Source organism: Scardinius erythrophthalmus (genome assembly GCF_964197995.2).
Source record: "Scardinius erythrophthalmus genome assembly, chromosome: 8".
Classification (NCBI taxonomy): Eukaryota; Metazoa; Chordata; class Actinopteri; order Cypriniformes; family Leuciscidae; genus Scardinius; species Scardinius erythrophthalmus.
The window spans coordinates 4,703,475-4,731,199 of record NC_138228.1 but is presented as its reverse complement, the minus strand read 5'-3'; the positions used below and the strand labels follow the sequence as shown (position 1 = coordinate 4,731,199).

Sequence of the window (27,725 nt, the reverse complement as noted above, 5' to 3'; positions counted from 1 at the left end):
TTCAAAATATCTTTTTTTGTGTTCAACAACTTTTGGACAGGATAAAGATGTCCAAATGTTTCTTATTTTGTTTACATATAAAACATTTATTATTTAGTACTGCCCTTCAGAAGATATTTGCATGTTTCCCAGAAGACGAATCATCCTCTATTACCTTGATCTTCATATTCAGAAAGGAAGAACGTTGGTCAGTTTAATTGCTCAGGACTCAAGAACAACCATCACAAAACAAAAACAAAAAAACAAGGGCACAAACTTTTGAATGGGGTCATTTTTTATAAATTCAGCTTTTTTTTTTTGTCTTGTGGACTGTGTAAACATATTTTATGTAAAACATCTTATTCAGGACAGTACTAAATAAAAAATAACATGCATTTTGTATGATCCCTATTAAAATGATTCACATTTTCAGATTCTGCAAGGGGTTCACAAACTTTCAAACATCACTGTATGGATGCATATGTGTCTCTATATATAGTGAATTATATTGTACTAAAACTGGATGATTTTCTGACTCCGTTATCATTGCATATGCGTAATATATGAGCGTGTTATGACCCCGCCTACACGCTTTCACCCATAAAGATTTACACATCAGTTTGTTGACTCCAAGATGCTATTTTTATCATTTCAAGCTTGTGTATTTTCTAGCTCATACCATATTCATTTGCATAATTTCTCTTTGGTGAAAAAACAGGGTTTTTATGCACAGCTAATTATAATATAAAACTATTAAGAGGTGCACTGTAAATAGCCAAGCTGTTGTGGTTTCTGTCCTGAAATAGCTACTAAATAGCTGGATGTCTAAAATAAATAATATTAATTAAAATAGACCATAATGCTGCTTTTATTGTGTAACTTAAAATAGCCATTTAAGCACTTTAAGCCTTGGGAACGTGATAGAGGCTTTCATTAGACTGTAAGCTGGGTCAGTGAGAACATTATTACACAGTATATTAATATGCATTATCATTAATTGCTGTTCACCGCAGCTGTGTTTGATGTTTCATTTCGTTTCTCTAGAGATGTGTTGTAACGAGTGTCATTAAAACACGCAGGCACTTTCCACAACAACAGTGCAATCACAAACATTTCCAAAGGCAAATCCAAATTAAATTTTCAATCAAGTGCATTTATTTGTTCATTACAGGTACATACACATATACACGAGATAAAAGAAAGCCGTGTGTTGCTCTCGGATGTCTCTGGTGTGGGTTACTGATAACTGACTGGAGGGGCTGTGCTGTCGCTCGATGGGGCAGCTTGTTGTGGAAGTAGTACATCATTTCCTACCATGATATGACCTAATTTCTGACTGCGGGGAGCTTGAAGGGCACCTGCCAGCGCAGTTTATGCTGACTGCTGTTTTGTGGCTTTAATCTTTTGGAGCAGGACACATTTCAATCTTTAATGCCTGGTACACATTGTACGGTTTTGGACTGTCCCAGATGAAAGATGACCAATCATGGCGATTTCTCTTAAACACGGGTCCTACGTCATACAGGCCTAGTCAATACAAATGCAACATGAAATTAAGTGAAAAACTACTTTCCTCAAGCTCCATTTGCAAGATTGAAAATCCAAGATGGCCTCTTTCTCCCAGCCATGATTCGTCCATGTTCACTGTTTCAGCGCACGTAAAAACCACAATTGTCAACGCGATTCTTCTTGCTCTATTTGTTCACCACTAGCTCATGCTGATGAGGGTTTATTCTTCTATAGTAACTAGCGTCGTAGCCTACGATCACATACATGTCGTACCCAAGTTTATTAGATCCATGTCGTACAGTGGGATTTGTAATGATCTTATAGGATTGCCGAAATCGTACAGTCTGTAGCAGGCATTAATAGTGTTGTTTACTGATTGTATTATCATGCACTTGACATTTAAATGTCGACTTTCTCTATGATGTACACGTCTGTTAAAAAGTCTGGGGTTGACTGTGTACAAAAAAAAAAAACACGTTCTTACCCCAGACTTTTAAACGATAGTGTATTTCTGGCATTTATATATAGTCAAGTTTCGGGAATCTATGGGTGCATTAGTATACTGATACTAAATCAGTCTAGATGGATCTATTGTGTGGATTATGTTAACAGTTCACCAGTCAAATTAAAAACTAGGGTTACAAACATAAATATCCTGCTGAAAATGGGAGTGCCGTTAACTGTGTATGAATGCAGATGGATCTGAAAGTATGAGAAATGTGATGTAATGTGTTTTATACTTTGTTTTAAAGCACTTCAGTCGCAGCGTCGTTTGGCACTGCTTATCACTTGCCTTTAGGGTTATCAAGGTGAAATGTAGACCCACAAAAGAGATTGAAGTATTAGTTGAGTGCTACAACAAAATAAAGAGTGCCCATGCAGAAATGTCACCAACTCGAGCGTCCAATATCCCAGAATCCCCTTTTAACTAAATGGATTTCATGACCTCAAGTGCATGCCTTCAATCGCACGAATGCAGCTTCAAGTTAATGACTGCCGAGACTGGCAAATACCCTTTAGTTCACATCTACAAAACATACATGTTATATGCTTAGCTCAGTATGAATATAAATCATTTAAAGATGTTTTCATACCTGCAAACTCGTCGCCTTTGGGTGAAACTGTCTCTGATGGGAACCGACTGTCTACACAAAACGTTTGATGGCATTTTCTTTTTGTTCGACCTTCGTACAATACTAACTACGATGATGTTAATTCACCTTATTTTTAACGTAAGAGCCATTTGTAATTTGAATGTTACCTACAGTTATCTTTAGCTGTACAAAAACAATCTAATGCTAAGCAATTCATTACTGTATTTTAATTACTTTTCCCTAATAAAGTTATGGATTACTCTTAATTCTTCTGTAATTTAATGAGTTATTTCTTAAGTGATTGCATTAAATACTGTATATAAAACAATAGTGGATCTAATGTTAAAATTTATGTTTTTAATGTGACCTTCTCCCTTTAAATACTTTGTTCATCTGGATGAGGTTGATATGGGATTTAAAAAGTAATTAGTAATAAGTAATCTAATTCGTTTTAGAGAGATTAATTAGTACAGTAATCTAATTACACTGTTGAAGATGTAACTAATAGTTAGTAATTCATTACTTTTTAACTACTTAGCTGGTTATGCTGCTTGATTTTGCAAACTGGCTTTTTTTTTAAATAATATTACTTTAATTTATTATTGTAATCATGAACACATTGGTCTATAACGCAAATAAAGTAGTTTTACCATTCGAATTTGCATTTTCATTCAGCCAGTCTGCATTTTTTGTTCAGGCCAATTATGTATACAATATTATTTGAACTGTTTAAATCTGTGCTTTTATGGTTATTTCACAGTTTTAGGTTGTTATCATAGACATTACTGTTGTTTCAAACAACTTTGCAACCAAAACAACACGTAGTTCAATTCTATTATGAGAATTTTATGAAATGATTTTAACTGCTTATTCCTGATTTGTTCCCTTGTCTGCCGGTCCAGAGTTTGCAGGTACGGTTTGGCTGAATCATAGATGTCTCCATATGGTTGTGTTGTTAGGTTAAAAAAAATGGAGAGTCTACATTTATCAAGCTATGATTATTCCTACAGGAGAAGGTTCAACCGTGAACAGTCTTCAGAAATGTTTCAATGTCATTTTCTTTTCGTCCTACCTGCGTAAACACAGCGGTGTTTATAAGTGCGTACAGGGGTAACCGCCATATTTCTGCTTTTCCACAAGAGCTATCTACTGTCAGAGACTGACTTCGCATTTTCATTTAGCCATTCTGCAATTTTTGTTCAGACCAATTGTATAGAAAACACATGATTGTTTAGAAAATTACTGATTCATCACCTTTTTCACCGGTCCAGAGTTTGCAGGTATGGTTTAGCTGAGTCATATGAAGCGTCTCCGTACAGTTTTGTTGGTAGGTGGACAAATGGAGAGTCTTTTAGCAAGCTATGAATAGAGTCCTGCAGGAGAAGCTTCTCATAACAGCATTACTCAGTGGAATCTGCAGTATATATTTGACCCTGGACCACAAAACCAGTCACAAGGGTCAGTTTTTTTTAGATTGAGATTTATACATCATCTGAAAAGCTGAATAAATAAGCTTTCCATTGATGTATGGTTTGTTAGGATAGGACAATATATGAAAATCTGGAATCTGAGGGTGCAAAAAAAAACGAAACATTGAGAAATTCGCCTTAAAAGTTGTCCATTTATGTTCACAACTGTGCTGCATTCACTCACAAACATAAATGTTTTATATATTTACGGTAGGAAAGTTACAAAATATCTTCATGGAACATGATCTTTACTTAATATCCTAATGATTTTTGGCATAAAAGAAAAATCGATAATTTTGACCCTTACAATGTATTGTTGGCTATTGCCACAAATATACCCGTGCGACTCGTGACTGGTTTTGTGATCCAGGGTCACTGTACCCCATTGCATCTGAACTTTTGCCTGCGCATTCCTGTTTTGCATCCTCATATTTGCCGAATCTGTCTGAACTTGTACTTGTTTTCTATCTAACAATTTCCAGCTGAGTTCAGTTTGGAGAGTGGTTCAATTACCATCTTTAGCGCTCAGCTAGAAAATGACCCAGTTTTCTCGAGTCATGTGTCTCAGAGGGCAAGTCCTGCCGTTTCACAGCCAAGTCCGTGCTGTCCTTGTCGAGTTCCCTTTCTAACAAACCCTCAGGCCTCAGTCCCTCCCTCCCCTGCCAACGTACACACAAGTGTCAAGACAGAGCGCAGGTCTCTCTTTCACATTTTTTCCCGACCCAAATACAAAGATTCCAGCTAAATCTACCCTCTCTCCAAATGTAGCGACTTGATTTTTCCCCTAATCTAAAGAACACGGTTACGATCTGAATCATCTCCACGTTCTATGAGCTTCAGACTCTAATACGACCACGGTGAAGTTGCAGAAAGGCGCCGTCTCTGCTGAACGCATGTACTTATTACAGATGTAGATGAATGCAAGTGTGTAAAGAGCAGCGGTTTGTGTGATGAGGAATCAGGGAGGTGTGTTTCTGGAAGATTGGAGAGAGGATACCGATGCTGTAGTCTTTAAGGTGGTTTCCCGGACAGATAGGAGATCAGGGCAGCGATGGCACAGATGTAAGTGATGATGCCGAAGACGATGGAAAGCACGGAGAGCCACAGAGCCTGCCGAGATGCTGCGCTGGCACCTTGGAAATCTCCTTGTGCTGAAGCTTTGTTTGTCTGGAGTGGAGAAGATAAACAGCAGCATTAATCATAAAGAATGATGGACGTCCCTTTCCTCTCTCCAGGTTGTTGGTTGAAATGAAATGTCATTACACTATCCTCTCTTTTATTCGTTTCTCTTCTCCATTCACCTTTGATCCCCTCATTTTAGACAACACCCTGTGCGCTATTGGAAATCAATCACCAGAGGTCTCTCATTATGACACTAATTTAAGTCTGAATGAAATCATTGATCAGTCTTGAGGGCTGAACGTCTGGAGTGGCGCCTCCATTGAAAAGGTGTTTGAACAGAATAATAAAAGTTGCATTTCAAGTGGTTACACCTTTCGTAAAGATGATCAATCAGCGGTGCGTTTTCTGTACAACGACGTAATTTGCTGCTTAACTACCGTAGTAGTACCGTAGTATGATGGATTGTTGAAGAAATCAACTAGTGAGTCACGACTGTTTCCCGAAAACATATTGTCGCAAATTCGTCATTCAACCATGTTGGTTAATGATGTCGAGCACGTGGTGGAGTAATAACTTCTTTTAATGAATCTGTTTGAGACTGAATTAATGCTATATGTTTTGCTATAGATTACAGACATGGCATTTGAGGACTAATTCTAATTTTTCTCAGTTATTTTTCTTTATTCCTAGATTCAATCATAGGCTCGTTCTTCCGTACTAGAGCACGTTCGCACAAAAACGGTGCTTTAAATCTCTTGACAAACTAAAAGATGTAAATGACATTTGTATATTTTCTAAATAGTAGATATAGATTGTACTGAATGTCAGCTATTTTGCTCAAGATAAGGATTTATTAAGTCCACGTCATGCAAATGAACTCTGCTTCTAACCACAGGTCGAGAGCTGTCGTTCCAAACACACAACTTTGTGTTTGCGAATGTTGGTTAGAACGATGGTTTCGGGAAACACCGACTCGTTGAACTGCTGATAACGACAGAACTTGCGACCATGGTTGGCAAACGATGCTTCTGGGAGACGCACCCCAGATTAGAGCTTTCGGGTTTTGTGTGTGATATACATCATGTGGTCAGCAAACGGTCTGTGATTGGTCCGTTTGAGTAATGCCTGAGGATGAGACAAGACAGCTGAATAACACAAGTGCCTGGACTTGTTTTAGACTTACGTGTGCCACTTTGATTCACTGGTGACATAATCCTGCAAATCTCAGTGTAATCCTGCCTAAACCCTCAGGTGTAATTCCGTAATGTCCACACTCACAGAACTTGCCCTGAGCTTTCTGCTAATCTCTGCCACTTTCAGTCCATTTGCCCTTTAGACACAGAAGTCTGTCTGTCAGTGCATCTTTAAATCGATCTGCCTAATCATCTATAACTATAACTAACTAAAGGCTCTGATATACTCACGCCGAAGTTCTTCTTTAATTCTTCGCTTTGGGGCAAAAAGAAGTTTGAAATATGTAGTAGCGATATACTGTTAGCAAACATCCTGACGTCGCCTGCGCTGCTGAGAGCGACATTTAGATGAATATGTTAATATGTTGCTGCGCACTTTCCTCACAATAACAAAACAACCACACAACGAGAATGGTAGTGATGAGAAAACAGCAGATAAGAAAGTATCTGATAGTAGCGATGTGGATCTTTGCGCGAGCTCTGCAATTCAGCACTCCATCATTCACGTCACGTTTATTGACATAATTATTATTTACAAATACCATACCATTTATACACTGCTTAAAAGCAAGCATCTTTACAGTATTAAAATGAAAAACAGTGTCAGTATCTCTTTCAATTAGAATTACAACTACGTTTTCTACTATAAAGCGGCTCTCCAGTTTGTTCATGTTTTTCTTTTCTTTTTTGCTGTTTATTATGGTAAGACAGTTAGTTGACAGGAAGTTGGAGAGAGAGAGAGTGGGATGGGATCGTGAAAGGTCCACGAGCCGGGACTCGAACTCGGGACGCCCTGAGCTTTATGCTGGCGCGCTGCCCACGAGGCTATTGGCTCCGACACTCGCACTCACGTTTATGGAGAAATGGACCGGAGAAGATTTCCATGTCAAAGAAGGCAGAGCCTCAGAGCGACACCCAACTATTGCATAATCGAAACGGACCAATGGTGGTACGAAGGTTTTTACCAGCCAGAGGAAACTTTTCCGTAAGGTTTGTTTTGGCAAGCCGTTTCCATCTCCCTAAACAAATTTAGTTTTGGCCTGATTTTGTTCGAAATGACGTCACACCAGTGATTTTGTGACTTTGATTTAGCTTGAAGTATACTATCTATATTCAATACTTGAAGTTCTATCTATCAATCTATGACTGTCTGTCTCTCCATCCATCCATCCATCCATCCATCCATCCATCCATCCATCCATCCATCCATCCATCCATCCATCTATCTATCTATCTATCTATCTATCTATCTATCTATCTATCTATCTATCTATCTATCTATCTATCATCCATCCATCCATGTCTGTCTGTCTCTCCATCCATCCATCCATCCATCCATGTCTGTCTCTCCATCCATCTATCCATCCATCCATCCATCCATCCATCCATCCATCCATCCATCCATCCATCCATCCATCCATCCATCTATCTATCTATCTATCTATCTATCTATCTATCTATCTATCTATCTATCTATCTATCTATCTATCTATCTATCTATCTATCTATCATCCATCCATCCATGTCTGTCTCTCCATCCATCCATCCATGTCTGTCTGTCTCTCCATCCATCTATCTATCTATCTATCATCCATCCATCCATCCATCCATCCATCCATCCATTCATCCATGTCTGTCTCTCCATCCATCCATCCATCCATCCATCCATCCATCCATCCATCCATCCATCCATCCATCCATCCATCCATCCATCCATCCATCCATCCATCCATCCATCCATCCATCTATCTATCTATCTATCTATCTATCTATCTATCTATCTATCTATCTATCTATCTATCTATCTATCTATCTATCTATTCGTCTGTCAATCCATCCATCCATCCAACACTGAGTCTACACTTGATGTGAGTGGCTTGACAACAGCAAATAAAACCCATCTATCATAGATATAAATGTAGATTAAACCACATTTGTTTGATATTCACATTCTGTAGTCAAACTGTATTTAAAGAGACTAGATGAGATGTTATTATCAGGCACTATGGAGGACTGCTGCAGTCCTCTATATAATGGACTTCTGAGTGCATGATTTATGGGTTGTGTCCTCTTTCTTCCTGTCTTTTTTCTTTTCCTCTCCATTAGTTGGCATTCCAATCTGTTTTCTCCCATGCATCATCTGCCATTTCTATAATATTTCACCGAAGGACATGAATGACATCAGAATTCTTAATGTTCATAAAATATACAAGGTTAAGAGTAAAGGATATTGATAATAGTGCTGTCAATCAAGAGTCTTTTGAGAGACAAGTATTTCGAGTGTCACAAAGGACTCCGTATTTGCAATATGCGAATATTGTTGAATGAACAACAAGAATTATATATCCACAAAAGCCCAAGAGAATGGCCCAATACCTTTTGGGAAAGATAGAACGCAGCAATACCCAGAGGCCAGAAACAACAGAGCATGGAGAAGAAAGCCAGGCCCAGGTAATCTTGAGGGATCATGATGGGAAAGTTGCTCTCACTGTCTGTGTCACTGAAGTCATCGCTGGAGGAGTCCTGTGGGTAAATATCACAATCATAAGCACTACTCAACCATACAAGTCCAGAGAGCTTATGTGTTACATAATGGAAATGATTTACTGGTCAGAAATTAAATTCAATTTGTCATGGGATAAAAGTTTTATTAATTTATCATGTATTAAATTGTATGTTGTACTTAATTCTTCAGGGAGTTTCAGATGACTTAAATTTTAGGTTATATAAATTGTTTTTCTAACATGTGAACTTCAAATGTAATTATGTTTCATCCTACAAAGGCAATGACTCGCATTCACTTGAGCTGTGTTGTAATAATGTATCTGTTGCAGGTTTTTCTGGTTCCTGTAAGATAATGTGACTGAATGAGGTTATGCCAAATGTGCGCTAGTCGTGCTGCAAGCCTACAGGCAAATTCTGACTCATGTTACAAAAAAAGAGCTGTGTTTTCAATTTGTGTCTTGTGTTTGACAACTCTGCTTATTTCACTTTCTCTCCAACCAGTGTTTACATCCTTCAGATGCGAGTCATGTATTTTGTACTTCACTGACTTCACTGTAGTATATTCATGGACTTAAAAAAGTAAAGGAAAAATGAAAGAAAAATTACACTTACAAGCATCTAAAGTTTTCCATTGTACACTAAATAACCCAGACAGGTTCAGTTCTGAGCAGTAACTTACTAAAAGCATGATGCAACCATCTTCAAGCTACTTTTTTCCAACCATAAAGCAGTGTAGCGTGACAAAATGCTATATTGCTGTATTTTTCATCAAATTTTATTGCAGCGCTGTGAGTGCAGCAGAGGCAATATTAAAACACACGCTCTCCTCTCTCCCATATATAGCACTGAGAAGTCAGAAAATGAAGTACGGGTCAAATAAATGATTCACTGATACCATTTTAATGCATTTGTGCTCCAGCTTTGACCTGTAGTGGAGATTTTAAAGGAATAGTTCACTTAAAAATGAAAATTCAATCATCATTTGCTCACCCTCAAGTTGTTTCAAACCTGTATGAATTTCTTTCTTCTGCTGAACAAAAAAGAAGATATTTTGAAGAATGTTGGTAACCAACCAGTTGATGGACCCCATTGACTTCCATAGTATTTTATTTTCCAACTATGAAAGTCAATGGGGTCCATCAACTGTTTGATTACCGACATTCTTCAAAATATCTTCCTTTATGTTCAGCAGAAGACATAAATTCATGCAGGTTTGAAACAACTTGAGGGTGAGCACATGATGACAGAATTTTCATTTTTAAGTGAACTATCCCTTTAAACTTGTATTACTGATTCCAAATTACATGACAAAAATTGTAGTCAGTAACGTAGTCTATTAGATGACACTTTTTAGGTAACAGAATCTGTACTTCCAAGCACTGTTTGCAACTTGTCTGGCCACAATGTCAAATTATCTTTAACAGTGGTCAGGTTCCTGTCAACTGTACTTTACGGTCAGAAATGAAAGTTTGAGATCTTAGATTTTAAATTATACGTATACCTCACAGCCATTTGAAATAAAGGCTTATGGATATTTCAAAGAGTAGCCTTGCAATACCATGCCCCACATCACTTGTAAGCGCCTTCTTGTATTTAAATTAGGGCTGTCAAAAGATTAATCGCGATTAATCGCATCCAAAATAAAAGTTTGTGTTTACATAATATATGTGTGTGTGTACACTGTATAATTATTTTGTATATATAAATACACACACATGCATGTATATATTTAAGAAATATTTGCATACATATACTGTATATATTTATATATAATTTATATTATATATAAATATAATTTTTTTATATATAAATTACACATTTTTCTTAAATATATACAAGCATGTGTGTGTATTTATATATACAAATTTAATTATACACAGTACACACACATATATTATTTAAACACAAACTTTTATTTTGGATGCGATTAATCGCGATTAATCTTTTGACAGCCCTAATTTAAATAGTAATATTTTATTAATGCTGTGTCATAGTAGAGCAGGTCCTCATGAAACGCACACACTTGCCGGACTCACAGTGGTTTCTCCTCTTTGTTAGCACTGCCTCTGCTCAGAACAGGTTTTTAAATATTTTAATGGCAGCAGTTTTACACTTGACCTCCTGATGAAAAGCCCTGATGGCGTGACAGCATGTGTAATCAGTGCTGACAGAGAGAACCTCAAGTGCTCTTTTAAAGGGACTGAGTGTTTGTGCTATGTGACAAGCCGCTTTTCAGAGGAATGCTTCTGTGCTCTGACGCAGAATGCTAAGTGTTTGAGTATGTTTGGCTTGAGCAGCATGTGGTGTTTTTGACAGACATAAATGGTCTGATACTTGATGTGTTCTTGGCTGTCACAGGGTAAAGAATCACCTTTTTTTAAAGCCCTCGATCAAAATGATTAAGGGGTAAGCCGAATTGGTAATCTGAATCTTTGCTTTTCCCACCCAGATCTTGTTTGCTGGTGTATGAAATAGAAGTTGGCATGGAGCTCATCAGCATAGTGGCATTATTATTCACACGCCAGTGAACGCAGAGCTTTCGATAATCATGCTGGGTTTGAAGGCCAGTGTCCGCGCTCCACATCCCCCACTGCTATTCATGCCATTTGATTTTTCAATTTAAAAGCTCACTCACCTATCACTGACTGTACAGCATTTGAATTCCACATTTGTGCTGCAATATCCCGAGCATTAGAGGAAATGCACGGCTTAACGGCTAGGTGATTTTCTATTTTTCAAATGCAGAAAGCTATGAGGATTTGGACTGTGAATGAACAACTGCGAATCCAGTAAACAGAGAGTGACTCGGCATGAACTCAGTTCACTCTTCTCTTCAGAGTCCAAATACAACAGCAAGGAAGAAATGAGCCAAAAAGGAAAACCAAACCACCAGCCACCGCACACCAAATTGAGAGGGCAAAAAAACAGGGGTGCAAATATTATTAAAATTTAAAGTAACATTTCTGGTTTAATATTAATCTTGAGTTGTTATTTATACCTGAGGTGGCAAAGCTGAATTTTCAGCATCATTACTCCAGTCTTCAGTGTCACACGATCCTTCGGAAATATGTCAAATTAATCGAATACTTTTTGTGGAAACTGTGATACTTCTTTTTTTTTTTTTTTACGATTATTTGATGAATAAACAGCATTTTGTGAAATTCTACTTTTTGTAGTAGTCTTTACTGTCACTGTTGATCAATTTAATGCATCTTTGCTAAGTATAATCCAAGAAAATATTTTACTGACCCCAAACCTTTGAACATTAGTCATATATGGTTATATGTTGGAACTTTTTGTCACAGGTTTATACATTGCCTTTGTTTATTTTTGCTATACTTTTCAAATGCCTTTTATGTATTTGTTTATCATGATCTCATTCTTTCAATCTTAAACATTGAATCTGCATTATAAAAATAATGAATTATTCCATTTTAAAAATTTGATAAACATAGTGAAATGAGCACAAACCATATTTATTTAAACATTCATTAGAAGTGCACTGTCTGTAGTTAAAAGGATAGTTCACCCGGAAATTTGTATTATTTCATTAATTTCTCACCCTCATGTCGTTCCAAACCCGTAAAACCCGTTCATCTTCGGAACACAAATGAAGATCTTTTGGATTAAATCTGAGAGCTTTCTTTCAGCTCAAACGTGCTGAACATGTCAAGCAAACATGATTGAGCTTGTGATGTGTGAGCTGATGACGTTTTACATGTTCATTCAATCTGTTCATCATATAAAGCGATCGAGTCTCTTCAGAAACTGTGGACTAAACCACTCAATTCATATGAATTAGTTTTACAATCTCTTTATGAACTTTTTGAGGCGTCAAAGTGGTAGTTGCGTAGCTGTCAATGGAGGGACAGAAAGCTCTCAGATTTCATCAAAAAGATCTTCATTTGTGCTCTGAAGATGAACGAAAGTCTTACAGGTTTGGAAAGACATAAGGGTGAGTAATTAATGACAGAATTTTTATTTTTAGGTCAACTAACCCTTTAAACAAACACCCATGTATTGTATTCTGGATGTAGAGGCCTTACCTCAAAGTCTGGCAAAAGGTCGTCCCCATCTTCTATGCTGTAGGACACACTATGAACATCTCTCGACTCTGCAAGCAACTTCCTTTCCAATGGTGAACCAGGACCAATGTCCACAAAGGTGGTTTCCAGATACTCCTTACTGTGGATGCCCAGGGAGTCAGCAGCGGCCCAAATAGTAGTAGGAGGATAAAGAGTCTCTAGAGTGCTAGGCAACGAACACGGATCCAGGAGCTGCTGCTGTTGAATATCTGTAGAACTGCAATAATTCCTCCAGTCCAGAGGGGGCAGTCTTTTGTCCTCCTCGTTCCTCATCAACATGCCTTTGAACAGTCCACCACCACTTGAGTTTTTGGGGCTGTCGCCCAATAATGGATGTTCTAGTTCATCCAAATTCTCCATTTTGAGAGATCTGGATTTGACATCAACTGATGCTTTCTGGCTGATCTGGCCAACAGTTGTATTCTTAAGAATATGTCATTTATGTGACCGCAGCAACACAGCAGTTAAAACTGAAGACTTTTTGGTTGATTTCTCACAGATACAAGCATAAACCTTAGCTGGAAAACTAACTCATGTGCTCCTCCATCTCCTCCGAGAGCACTTATTTTAGTGCATGTGTTTAAGTGCACAGAGCTCTTGAATAACCCATTTTCTTCACATGTCAGAAGCTATTTGTTTCTTCGCTGGATGACTGAATGCAAGATCCATGTAGCACATTGTACACGACGGTTATATCTCAGCCCATAAATATGCTAATGTGCTTCATTTTGCATGAAAAAAAGATGGAAGTCATTTCTGATGATGGAACACCGTGATTAGCAAACGACTGTAGACAGGTTGTGAAATTGTGAGGATTTTAAGCGTGAACCTCCCTTCTGCTCTCACCCATTCAGACGAGAGGACCGAAATGTTTTGAACAGGATTCCGTAATAGGAGACTTTTATCTAAATATGTAGTGGAATAAAAATAGCTGTGAATTAGACAGACCAAAGCTGATAGGAATATTCTCTGAAGTGCCAAAAGCTTTAAAGGAAGTGTCACTGTAAGTGCAAAAAAAAAAAAAGCATTGACAGGAGGTTGAAAGACTTATCAGCTTTATCAGCTATGCACATATATATATATATAAATATATCGTTTTTGTCTCCTGGTGTATTTTCAGAGACGTCGACAAAAATAGTATCCGGCTTCTGGTCAGCAAGTGCTCAAGAAACCCATTTCGCTTGTAGCTGAATAGAAACGTCTTGATGAAGAAATCAGAGTGCTTGGGTATTGATTTAAAGCACTAGCTGAGACCTGAAAGCTCATGTGGGGACCTGTATTTTTAATGCGCCGCGCTCTCTCCCAGTCAAGTGAAGTCTCTCAGGGCCGTGTCCGGCACCTCTCACCTCTCATGTTGACACTTGGGCCTGCCAAAAGAAGAGAACAGAGTCAAAAATGGCGTTTAGCTTCAGCACACACAAAAAAGCTCTCGATAAGTGATCCCCAAGTGTCTCTATTTTATAAGGCCAGTCTGTTGTAATGTTTGAGTGGCAGGATGGTATGTGCCAAAGGAACGGACACTAATGAACTCGACATCTGCCTCTGAACACTTCTAAGCGGTCTATTCCAAAGAGCACGTCTGTCTCAAAGGCAAAGAGCATCAGTGAGAGGGCAGAAGACTCGTTAGTTTGGAAATATGAGAGGGCAGCGGCCCAAGTCCCCTTTAAAAATGTTAGATGGGCATGACGGTTCGAGAGCAGACCCTCTGGCGGATCGTGAGGCGTTACACGTCATCTAGTCCACTTACTCGCTCTGCATACAAATCTCTGCGGCCCTCACCTAAAAACAGCCTCGGTACTGCCATCTGAATCTAGCGCCGCAGAGAAATCGAGGTTTGTGTATTCATAAAAAGATATTTCCAATGTAAACACCTGGACGAATGCCTGGTTATATAAGAGCGTCAGGGTGAAATGGAGCTTGTGATGTGGGATATATTCCCTTCACCTTGCTTATTTTGTTAGTCAGACTCATTTGTTATCAGCCATTTTGAATATGTATCAACTGCTGACTGCTTTTCTTCCCCATGATAGCCTCTGGTTTACTTAACCAATTACTCTTTTGAATACATCTTATATTGTAATGTGTATATTGTCATGCATTTATTACTCTACTATGAGTAGTGTCCCCTTACTGCAGTGACCTTTAAGGATGGAAAAAGTGCCATTTGACAGTTTGTATTAAAGGGATAATTCACCCAAAAATGAAAATTCTGTCAGTAATTACTCGCCCTCATGTCGTTCCAAACCTGTAAGACTTTCGTTTTTCTTCAGAACACAAATTAAGATCTTTTTGATGAAATCTGAGAGCTTTCTGTCCCTCTATTGACAGTCTATGCAACTACCACTTTGATACTTCAAAAAGTTCATAAAGTGATCGTAAAACTAAACCATAGGAATTGAGCGGTTTTGTAAAAAAATTCTGTAGAGACTGAAAAGATTGAATTTAGGCTTTTATTCACATATAAACATTGATCAGCGGACATAAACAGAAGCTCAACCGAACCTGCTTGACGCGCGAGAAGCGCTAACGTGCTGCGTAACACGAGAATGAATCTCATTGGTTCTCGCACGTCAAGCGAACAAGCTTGAGCTTCTGTTTACCACAACTGATGTGTGAGTTGATGAATGTGAACAAAAGCCTAAATTAAATCTGATCATCATATAAAGCGATCGAGTCTTTTCAGAAAATTTGGACTAAACCGCTCAATTCATATGGATTAGTTTTACAATCTTATGAACTTTTTGAAGCGTCAAAGTGGTAGTTGTGTAGCTGTCAATGCAGGGACAGAAAGATCTCAGATTTCATCAAAAAGATGAGCGAAAGTCTTACGGGTTTGGAACAACGTGAATAATTAATGACAGAATTTTCATTTTTGGGTGATCTATCCCTTTAAGAGTCTCAGATTGGCATTACCCTTGATTGTAGACCTTTATTTGATTGGTCATTGGCTGAAGAGTCTCAGTCAGTGGGTGTTAAAGAGAGCAACTTGGTCCGATCAGAATCTGCTGTCACATTTCCCAGGAGCCCCTCTGTCACTCAGTCGGCCCCTGAAAAACCAGAATGACGGTCTCAGAATGATAGGCATCTGGTGCAGGTGAGTGTCTGTCTCTCATTGTTAACCTTGCGCTGTTTTCAATCAGTCCTCTACATGTCTGTCTGCACCAGTCTCACACACCTGACATCATCTCCGTCAGTGGCATATGTTAGAGGTTTACCTGAGGCATCGATGAGGATTTTCTAATTTAATATGGAAATGGATTTAGGGTTAGGATGCACGCCGCATCATTTAAACTAGTTGTTAATGTATTCTACTAAGTGTTAATTGAAACTTTGATAAAGCGATCTAGCATGCTTAATATTAATGATATGCAAGAATACTACATTAGAAAAAAAAGCTATTTAAATTCAATTTAAAATTTGATTTTAACGATTTGCTCAAGGGGATCATTTGCCCTCTGCAGTGTGTGTGTGTGTGTGTGTGTGTGTGTGTGTGTGTGTGTGTGTGTGTGTGTGTGTTTGTGTGAATGTAATATAAAGGATTATTTATTATTATGCTATAAAAAGATTCAGTCGTCATTTATTCAGCTTTCGAAACTTTCTTTGGAACACAAATGAACTCTTTTTTTTTCCATATAATAATAAGTTAATGATGGCCACAGATATCAAGCAAGATTTTATACTTATAGATTTTATACAAAGTTATACTGTGAATATTGTGCTCAATGCCTTAACTTTTCAGATTCTTTTATTGAGCATATTTGTCTTTTCTTTAGTCCTCATTTCATTGCATTGTAGAGAGCAGAACATTCTGCTTAAACTCTGTAATTTCTGTGTTCCATATTAAAGAAAAGTCAATTTATACTTTTGGATGAACATTAAAAATTCATTTTTATTCAGCAAGAATGCATTAAATTACCTAAAATGACAGTAAAGATTTTTACAATGTTACAAATGCTGTTCTTTTGAACTTTCTATTCATTAGAATATTGTTACATTTTTTTATATTAGAATATTAGAATGTTTGTGAGATCATGGCAGCTGAAAAAATCAGCTTTGCCCTCAGATATAAATATATTGAAATATCTTAAAATATAATGAAATATTTTATTTTAAATTTTAATATTTCAAAATATTATTTTTGATCAAATAAATGGAGCTTTGGTGAACAAAATACGTATATACTACTGTATGTGTTATTGCTTTTGTCACTTGTTTGTATGCAGTTTTTAAAATAAAGCTGTCAAATAAAGCTGAAAAATTGATTCATACAGTTGCCCACTCATTAGATCATTTTTTGGAAGGCATAACAGATGACAGTCAGTTCTGGTTAAAGTTTTTAACATTCTAGCCATATGTTCAGTGCTTTGCCTCGAATAGAAAGTCAAAAAGGAAATCTGATTTCAGCAGCACATCGAGTGGCATGATAAAGAAAGTAATTGACTCTATGGTGGTGCACTTCAATCAATAAAGTTGAAGCAAAATCGAATTGCATCTGATTTTATACACTATCCATTACCATATGAAGATATATAGATCAGCGTATGAGACTGTTCCGGTCGAGTGCAGATCTGTGGTCTGGATAGTGGCATTGAGAGCTGAAGCCTGCATTACTCTGCTTCATATTGCTTTGCTCTGCTCTCCTGTCGTTCTCCTCCTCCGCTTGTGGTCGAGCTCTTGAGCGCAGACAGAACGGCAGGGTGATAATTCAGGAGCAGATCCCTGCTCTCCCTGACATCAACATTACTGCAGTGCACCTCTAAACACACTGGATGGAGAAGGCCACAAACATCAGACCTACACCCACACACACTCACACTGTGTATGGCTCTTAAAGGGACAGGTCGCCAGAAAATTAGAATTCTCTCCAGCATGTCATTCCAAACCTGCATGGCTTTCTTTCTTATGTGTGACCCTGGACCACAAAACCAGTAATAAGTCGCACGGGTATATTTGTGGCAATAGCCCTTACATTGTAAGGGTCAAAATTATCGATTATTCTTTAATACCAAAAAAATCATTAGGATATTAAGTAAAGATCATGTTCCATGAAGATATTTAGTAAATTTCCTACCGTAAATATATAAAACATTTATGTTTGTGAGTGAATGCTGCACAGTCACAAACATAAATGGCCAACTTTAAAGGAGATTTTCTCAGTTTCGATTTTTTTGCACCCTCAGATTCCAGATTTTCTAATAGTCGTGTCTCAGCCAAATATTGTCCTATTCCAACAAACCATGATGTATAAATCTCAATTTAAAAAGAATTACCCATGTGACTGGTTTTGTGGTCCAGGGTCACATATGCACATATGCAATGTCTTTTGCATTGTGACGTACATCTGAATGTAACTACAGATTAGCGAAAAAGAAAATCTGTAGGGCGGAGACTTGGTTCTATTCATTTAGATTTGAAGATTAATTTGCAGTTGATAGTGGACGGGTTTGAGTGGACTAAATGACTGTAGAAGTCTGAAGTTTTCAACAGAAGATCAAGTTATGACATTTTGATTAAACATTGCAAGGTAAAAAAATAAAATTAACATACATACGGTTCATTTAAAAGTTTGGAATAATAAGATGTTTTAAGGTTTTTGATCAAAAATACAGTAAAAAGGTAACTGTGATATGTTATACATTTTTAAGAACGGTTTCTATTGTGATATATAGTAAAATGTAATTTATTCCTGTGATCAAAGCTGAATTTTCAGCATCATCACTCCAGTCTTCAGAGTCACATGATCCTTCAGAAATCATTCTAATATGATGATTTGCTGCTCAAGAAACGTATTATCATCAATTATGAAAACAATTGTGCTGCTTCATATTTATATGGAAACCATGATACATAACTGTCTGGATTTTTTGATGAAAATCATACATGTTTCAATGCTGTAGAAGCATTGTTCATTATTAGTTACTAAAGTAGTTAACTAATGAAATCTTATTGTAAAGTGGTACCTAAAAATATTTCAAAATATTACTGTTTTTACTGTATATTTATCAAATAAAATGCAGACTTCTTTCAAAAACGTAATTATTCCAAACTTTTAACTGGATGCCAAATTCAGGATCAAATCATTCTTTTAAAGTCTTTTTCAATCATACGCTTTCAGAAGACATGGGATATAGCACAATAATCAAATAAATCACATTTATGATGTTATCATGGTGCTTTTTGAAGCTTGAGAGCTCCAGTTCCCATTTGTCGTCATTATATGGAAACGAGAAAAAAGCACATCGTTCAAAATATCTTCTTTTGTGTCCCATAGAAGACAAACAGTCAGGTTTGAAATGACGTGCTTGAGTAAATGGTGGCAGTATTTGAATTTTTGGGTGAACTATCCCTTTAAGCGAGGATGGCTTGATTCCAGAGGAGATGCACTCAGCTTTATTGCTAACCCATAAAAGGACTGCTGTCAGCTGCATTATAAGCCTGATTTCTGCCTCACACATAAAACACCCGGTCAGTTGGACGGAGCTCTACAAGGACAGCACAGCAAATCAGCCCCAGCACTTTTATAGAGAACCAGCTCTCTCTCCTGTGCTCCGGTTTCTTTTTCTATAACTCTCACACACGTTGGCTACTTTATCTTCTTTTTGCGTTGTTTAGAACTGACCTCTGTCTTTTATTTGATTCCTTTAGCCGGTTCAGCATTATTTCCGCTTAACCGACAACCTTTATAAATGTGATTCCACAGCCAAAAAATCTATCATGAGATAGTAATGTGTGTCCACTGTACATTTGGCATTGGGCTTTCTTATAAAGGGACAGAAGATTTATTGTACTTTTTTTGTTTTAAACTGTTTTAAGTCATTTGTTCACCACTATTGTCAAAAAATAAGAAAAATAGCAACAAAAACAAAATATAAAATGGCCCGCCATCTGCTATTGGTCAAACAAACTGATAGTCCCGCCCCAAACTTATGCTATTGGTTGAGCCAGAGTTGCTGTGTGTACGTCAGACAAAGCAATGTTTACAGCAGTGTTTGATGGCTTTACTGTGTCCAGTTTTCAGTGTCAGAAATCATTCAAATATGCTTATTTGATGCTCAAGAATCAATTCTTATCATTATCAATGTTGAAAAGAGTTGTGCTGCTTCATATATTTGTGGAAAACAATACAGGATTCTTTGATGAACAGAAAGTTCAAATGAACAGCATTTATTTGAAATATAATTTCTTTGTAACATTATAAACACTTTTGATCAATTTAATGCATCCTTATTGCTGAACAAACATACATTTATAAAAAAAAAAAAAATCTTGCAATACTATCATTTATAATTTGTTATTATCTTTCATGATTAAGCTCAGACAGGAGACCCACTGCTAAGGAGAAAACATTTGCTTATATTTCATGTATTTTAAATCTTTAAATCATTCATACAAACAAAGCAACAGAGGATAGAGTCCAGACTCTGTAAACGCAGCAGGAAAAAGCAGCGACAGTAAATGCCGATGAACAAGCTGATGGACGACAGATATCACACTGACAGCACAGGAGAGGCGTGCGGAGTGCAAAGGCATTATCAAGCACACTCATCCTTCACTATACACCCTTCAAGACCGAAATAAAGGATGATGGAGAACAGCTGCGTTTTGCTAATTAAAGCAGAAATTAACTCAGTCTATAGGTCTGTATGAAAACACATCAACTTTGATACTATGAATGCATTTCCTAAGATTAATGAGCCGAAGTCCGATACGTCATTTCTGTGCTTTACGTCTCTGGTTATATAAGTGAGCCTTGATATAATTCCAGCACAATAATTCCTTGAGCCCAGCAATGTCACATTATACTCAGGATGGAAAGATGCATAATTCCTCCCTAAATGACATTATAATGGAAAAAGGAATTGAGCTCCACTGAGGGAGGGGTGTTTTTACATCCCAGCATTCTGTGCGTGTGTTTAGAAATGAGCTCATTTATCAGTCATCTTTCTAGTTCAATTGTTTTTACCTTCTTTCTCTCTCTGTTTTGCTCACTGATATTGTTGTAACCATAGTACTATGGCCTTAACATGGTATAGAGAGCAACAGTCGGGTAAGTAAATAAGTAAAACACCATTAATTTTCTCCATGGGGAAATTGATTTTGAATGATAACTTCTAAACCTTTAAAGACAGACCTATACTGTGAGCTACGAGGTTGTTAATCTATGGTATTTGCTTCTGTTGAAGTCGTCAGCTTGCATTATTTCAGCTTATTTTTTAAATAATCGCATTTAACAGCAGAATTCCTAGTGAAAAACTACATTACCTATGATGCTGTGCAGAAAATTACACCAATCAGTGAATCGAATAAAGCAACCAAGCCAAAATAGCTCCGCCCACTCCCACATCTAGTTGATCTCTCTAAGCTCTCAACATACTTAAATATTTGTAAATATGCATATTTTGCAATACACTTAAAATATGTTAAAATATATTTTGCAACACACTTATAATATTACACTTAATATATATTAGTGAGGGGAAAGAACTACAATCCCATGAAGCATTGCGAGCAGCATAATCGAATCAAATCTAAAAGCGATGGAGAAATATAAAACTTCTCATGTACAAATGTTGAATATATATATATATATATTTCATGGGGTTGTAGTTCTTTCCCCTCACTAATGCCCTTAAGTCTTGTACCTTTGTCATTTGGTCCTTCAAATCAAAGTTTGGAATGCTATGATTCACCTCGTAGCTTGGTTCATGGCTTAAAACTCTTTAATGAAGACTTCCTATAGGAACAATTTATGGAAAAAATACTTCCGGAACCAGCGCCGCTGAAAAAGGGGGCGGGAACTGTTGACCTCTACAGTGAATCAGTTTTATACTAATATGATGTACACTTTGAATGCACTGTAATGGGCCATACTCATGTTTTTTCATTCCACTATACTGCTTTTCCACTGCATTTTTGTGTAAACATTGTGGTAGATTTTTCTCTATGTCACACCTGACCTAAGTCTACCTTGGTCTCATCTACAATCGACATCCCCTATCTCTAACTTGGTCCCCTAACTAACTTGCTGTGCAGCAATTATAAACAGACAGACTTCAGCAAAGTCCTTTAAATGCTTTAATCACGGCCGGGAGAGTTCTCGAGCAGTTTCTCAGAGAATCTCACCCAAAAAGAAGATTTAATCATGGCCGGAGGATCTCAGACAAATTTCAGAGAGAATCCCACCAGCAAACAGGAATACAACAGTTTTTATAGAATAGGAGCATGGCGAAAATGACATAACGCCGAGTCTCTACAAGAGCCAAGAATGTGTCCTGTGGTCTCTGGCACCAAGATGTTAGCAGCAGATCCTTTAAGTCCTTTATAGGTTCAAATGTGGATCAAGCCACCATGGATCAAACTTGTTGGTCCAGCACATCCAAAGTGAGATCTAGGGAATTTGGAGGCCAGGACAACACTCCTCAAACCATTCCTGAAGTATGTGTGGCAGGGTGCATTATCCTGCCGAAAGAGGCCAAAACCCAGTCGCCGGTTTGTGGTTTATCCCTCTTCAGATCAGACCTCAACATGTGGCCTTGTAAGGAGATGATCAACATTATTCGCTTGACCTGTGACAGGTCATAATGTTTTGGCTCATTCAACAGATTACCAAACCTGGTAATATCATACTTTTTGTCAGTGCCTTTTTTCTAGTACCTTTTCTCTGTCTCTACTCCCTTCTTTTCCCTGTCATTTCCACTTCTCTCCCCTTGACACTCTGTCTCTATCTCTCGTTCTCTCTCATGAGTTGGGCAGAGCACTCAGTGTTTCAGAGGAGCCATTTGCACATATCTTAGCTGGGTGATTTCTGTCATCCCTCAGGCCCCGTTGTGCCTCACACCAGCTGTGCCAGAGAGAGAGAGAGAGAGAGAGAGAGAGAGAGAGAGAGAGAGAGAGAGAGAGAGAGAGAGAGAGAGAGAGAGAGAGAGAGAGAGAGAGAGAGAGAGAGAGAGAGAGAGAGAGAGAGAGAGAGAGAGAGAGAGAGAGAGAGAGAGAGAGAGAGAGAGAGAGAGAGAGAGAGAGAGAGAGAGAGAGAGAGAGAGAGAGAGAGAGAGAGAGAGAGAGAGAGAGAGAGAATACAGACCTGTAAGGGGATTTCCCTGCCATGGACTGTGCGTGTTTGTCTATGAGCCATGAACTCTGTGTGTCTATGTGTCTGACTCTTTCTCATTATCTATAATCTGATTATAATGGGACATCTCATTATTCTTGTTGATCCACTTGGGTGCAGAAAAGGGCACCGGGGCTTGACAGATCTATACTGGTGACAATAAAGAATGGAAGTCTTCTTTTATCTAATTGCACTGAATTTCTTTGGTTTGGGTTTGATTTCTGGTTGTGCGTCTGAAATCTTTGTGAAATTTCTTGTTGCTGTTGTGTTCAAAAGATGAATAATGCTGCTTTCGCATGTTGGTCCGGATGTTAAAAGGCATCAAGGCATGTCCGAATGCAATCACAATCATCCTGTTGACAAGAGATGCCTTCATACGGTTGTTTGAAGACAACATATATCCTCCACTGCCCACGATATCTCACAAACCTGGGCATGCAATTTGAGGGTTAACTGAACAAACTTTGATAAAAAATATTGATAAAAAATGTTCACAGGAGCAGTTGAAAAATAAATATTTTTATAATGTTTACTACAGTTTTCTACAGGGGCTGCACAATTTGGGGAAAAAATGTAATTGCGACTTTTGTGATGTCGATTAAAAAAGGCTTTAGGTTTGCTGTGCTTGTTTATAGGGCTGCACAATTTGGCCAAAGAAATAAAACAAAATAAAAAAAGCAATATTTCTTATTTTGTTTAATATTTTTTATTTATTAGTAGTATTATTCATAAATACTCAATTTTCTATTTTAAAGTGCAACATTACTATAGTAGTATTTCCCTGTAAAATAGAAAATGAATATTTAAGAAAAAGACAACACTAATATTTATGGCTGTCTTAATTCATTTTCAAACGTTAAACCACACAGCTTTTACTTAGGCTGAAAACTACAGGGAGCCCTTAAAGCTTCTCTTTTGTTGACAACAGTTTCTCATTACAAGTTTGGAAAGATAAGTCAGCACACGTTATTTTCCCAAAATGCATGTGATGTTCCAGTTCGAAGTTTCTTTTATACAAAACACATTGTCTGTTTAGTCAGACTGACTGGGCCGTGAAGCTGCCTTGGGTTTCAGCCACTCAGCCACTGGTTCAGACCTCTATTTCATTCTCCTTTAGTGTGACATGGGTCTTCTCATCTCATGCCAGTGCTTGTTAACCGAGACGGCTACAAAACGTGATAGCTGTGCTGTGCATAGGGAGCAAACTACGATCAATCAGAGCTGCTGGTGTATTGTGCTCTTATGACACATCCATTTATGTGGTAAAGTAGTTGAGGTGTATGTACTGTACAACACAAGCAGGTTTCTATTGCCAGAGGACATTTTATATAAATTAAAAGCCTCATGGTGCAAACAAGGAACCAAACAAGCCTCCAGGCTTTTTGCTGACACTCAAGTTGGATATGGTAGGGGAACATATTTCAGATGTTTCCCACTGCTCATGTAAGAGACACATTTATTTCAGTCTCGTATTAACAGGTTATAGCACTCATGCCAGAGTAACCAGCACAACACTCGTAGCAGAAGTGTATCAGCAAGTATGGTTTCAATGCTAAGCCTATTTTTGTCACACGCAGTATGCTAAACTCAGCGAAATAAACTAGATTTTTGTGTTGAAAATTCTAACCTTAAAACCTATCAATCAACCCAATCTTTTGCACTGTAGGCTTTTATGATATAACATAAAATAATGGAGAGAACAAAGTTATGCACAGTGACAAACACTTTCTGACAGACAGAAGCACAGTAAATGACGCACACACACACACACACACACACACACACACACACACACACACACACACACACACACACACGTTGGGTTTCCATGTTTTATGGGGACTTTCATACATAATGATTTTTATACTGTACAAATTGTATATTCTCTCCCCAAACACAAAACACAACCCTCACAGAAAACCTTTTTTACATTTTAATTTATATTTGATTTATAAGCTGCTTTCCTCATGGGGACCTAAAATGTCCCGGTATTGTCATCCTTGTCAAACATAGGGTTTACCAGGACCACACACACACACTGTGGCAGAGCCTATGGTGTGATGATGTGTAATTATTCATCGATGTCTCGCTCTGGAGTCGGTCATATGACAACAACGAGCTGTTTTTGGAGCTTGATTAAATTAATAAATACTTGTTTATAATGAGGAGGATGTTTTAATGGTTCAAAGACCTCTTATATGTCAAAAGATCAAGGCAAATTTGATTTCTCATATCATGACCTTTTAATATAAAATCGTTTGTATGAATTATTAATGGTTATTAATCATAATAATTTTCTGATTTTTTTTTTTTTTTTTAGATTACACATGCATATATATATATATATATATATATATATATATAAATTCTCTGATGCTTTTGATTTAATGGCTAGTATAGTTCTTCACAATACTATACCATGCAGTCACTGTTAAATGTTGAAAATATTGAAAATATTACAAGGTTGTAATCTAGAAATCCCTCGGTTTGTATAAGGATGCAGTTTGGTAACACAATGTGAAAGCAGAACACGAGCCTCGGCAGCTTCTCTTGCGCGCTGCTAATGCGAGCGGTGTGAAACAGACCAGAGGAGAGAATGAAAGAGCTCTCGGTGGCCTGACCCCTTACTGGCCTTCTCCTCCATCATCTGAGTCACACACACACACACACACACACACACACACACACACACACACACACACACACACACACACACACACACACACACACACACACACACACACACACACACACACACACACACACACACACACACACAAACAAATGCCCATCCCAAAGACACACAATTCAATGCATGTCAAATTTAACAATAATAAGAAAAATCTAAGAACACTTCATAATACAGCAGACACAAATATGATAAATGAGATGCTCTGCCTCACTGAGAACACATTTAATCAAATGAGAAATCCTCTCGCATCGCACATAATCACCGGCTAATTGTTTATTACTCGTGCTAAGTAAAAGGTTATCTCACCAGCATGCAGCAGGCAGGGGAATCAGGCAACACACTGCATGTGACAGCACAGCGCTGATAAACAAGAGTGTGTGTGTGTGTGTGTGTGTGTGTGTGTGTGTGTGTGTGTATACAGGACAGTTTAGATTAGTAGTGAGATTTGTGCATAAGAGGGGGGTGCACTGAGACTTTAGGGATAATAACGCACAAGACCGTATGTCATGAAATAATCTCCTTTTTATTGTAATCTGGAAGTATGTTTTGTAGAGACCGAATTTAATGGTTTGTGTGTGTGTGTGTGAAGGGTGTCATGAGGGTCAGAAAACAGGGAGTCACTTTTTATTAAATATGAAATATATTTCACTTTGAGTAATTGTCTTAATGCACATCTCCGGGGAGCATCTACTACATGAATCACTACAGAGGCGACACTGGACTGCAGATTCAGTGACTAACAATAGAAACGTCTCTCTCTAATGGGAACTGCAGTTCTCCTGAACAATAGCTGAAAGTGTTCCAGCACATTTATAATCACTAAAATCTGACACAATAATAACGGCAAAGCTTGCATGTGTTATGATCGCCAGAGAAATCATTACACCCCATGCAAGAGGCACAGAAGAGCTTTGACTGAATTTTTTGAGGGCGGAAACATAATAACAGCACAGCAAAATTAAAGAAATGTCCCACACATCTGTTCGTCCAGGATGTGACATGAAATAATATATATTTCCACAGAGAAATACAGACAACAGAATGGTATGAATATCCTGAATATAAGAATATATGAATATGAATATAAGAAACTGAATGGTATGAATATCCTGGACAACACTGATTAAAATGCATTTTTATAAGAAAAGATGAGCCAAACGTACCTCTATCATCTGATGCTGAACTCTGGTGTCGGCGAAGTGTGTGGAGCAAAACGGATGAATCCAGCGGCCAAGTTTGAACTTCAGCGATACTTTAGCACCAAGACATATTCTCCATTTGTGTGTGTAAGCAAGTCTGGCGGAGAGAGAGAGAGAAAGAGAGAGAGAGAGAGAAAGAGAGACGGGATGGTGTTAGAGTAAAAGAGTGACAGTTCTTGCCTCCTAAGTTGTAATAAAGCGAGCTCCTGTGTGAGTGTGTAGACACACACCGCAGTACACACAGCTGCTGATGCTGATGCTTACACTTTACTCTCTCTCTCTCTCTCTCTCTCTGCCTGTCTGTCTCACTTCACACTTCTCTGATGGAGTCAGTAGTTGCTCTTTTAATCCTGTTTACGCTGGGTATTTATACCACCAATGCTCTTTTAAGTCTTGCTGGCGAGACTTCCAAACTACAGCAGCGAAGCGGCTCTTTGCATCTTCCTCTCCTCTTTTCTCTCCACATCTCTCTTTCCCTCCTCCACTGTCTTTTTGCGCTCCACTCCACCCCCACTCCCCACCCCCCCTCTCTCCTTGGCTCCAGCATCAGTGTATCGCAGGGTCCTAGAGCCTGACGGTGTTTGCTGGCGTGTTAGCGTGTACAGTGTATCTCTGCTACTGTAAACACATCAGTATGACTCAAGCCTCCTCTCTCTCACTATCTTTCTTTGCTCTTTTTTTCTCTCCCTGATGATGCTTCAGAACAGTGGGAATGTTGGCATGAGGTTGTTTTGTGAAACATTGTTCTCACTCTCTTTATACGGCCACAG

At 37.9% G+C, this 27,725-nt stretch overlaps 2 protein-coding genes across 3 annotated transcripts in view; one reads left to right on the top strand and one right to left on the bottom strand.

Moving 5' to 3' along the window:
* The window catches only part of exosc5 (exosome component 5), a 4,665-nt gene extending 4,069 nt beyond the window's left edge, over nt 1-596 (top strand). Inside the window, exon 6 of the mRNA XM_081372151.1 lies at nt 1-596. This exon is cut by the window's left edge and continues 299 nt beyond it. The gene's annotated coding sequence lies outside the window, so the exon portion shown is untranslated.
* Nucleotides 597-1,119: 523 nt separating this feature from the next.
* On the bottom strand, nt 1,120-27,369 carry tmem91 (transmembrane protein 91). 2 transcript variants are annotated; one of them, XM_081371919.1, is made up of 6 exons: nt 27,220-27,369; nt 26,920-27,052; nt 15,870-16,003; nt 12,918-14,323; nt 8,743-8,889; nt 1,120-5,218 (listed from the first exon to the last, which is right to left on the bottom strand). In XM_081371919.1, exons 4-6 carry the CDS (start codon nt 13,314-13,316, stop codon nt 5,063-5,065), a joined length of 702 nt encoding a protein of 233 aa, XP_081228045.1. In that variant the 5' UTR covers nt 13,317-14,323; nt 15,870-16,003; nt 26,920-27,052; nt 27,220-27,369; the 3' UTR covers nt 1,120-5,062. The 2 variants fall into 2 exon arrangements, with proteins under 2 accessions (XP_081228045.1, XP_081228046.1); XM_081371920.1 differs by lacking the exon at nt 15,870-16,003.
* Nucleotides 27,370-27,725: the final 356 nt, after the last annotated feature.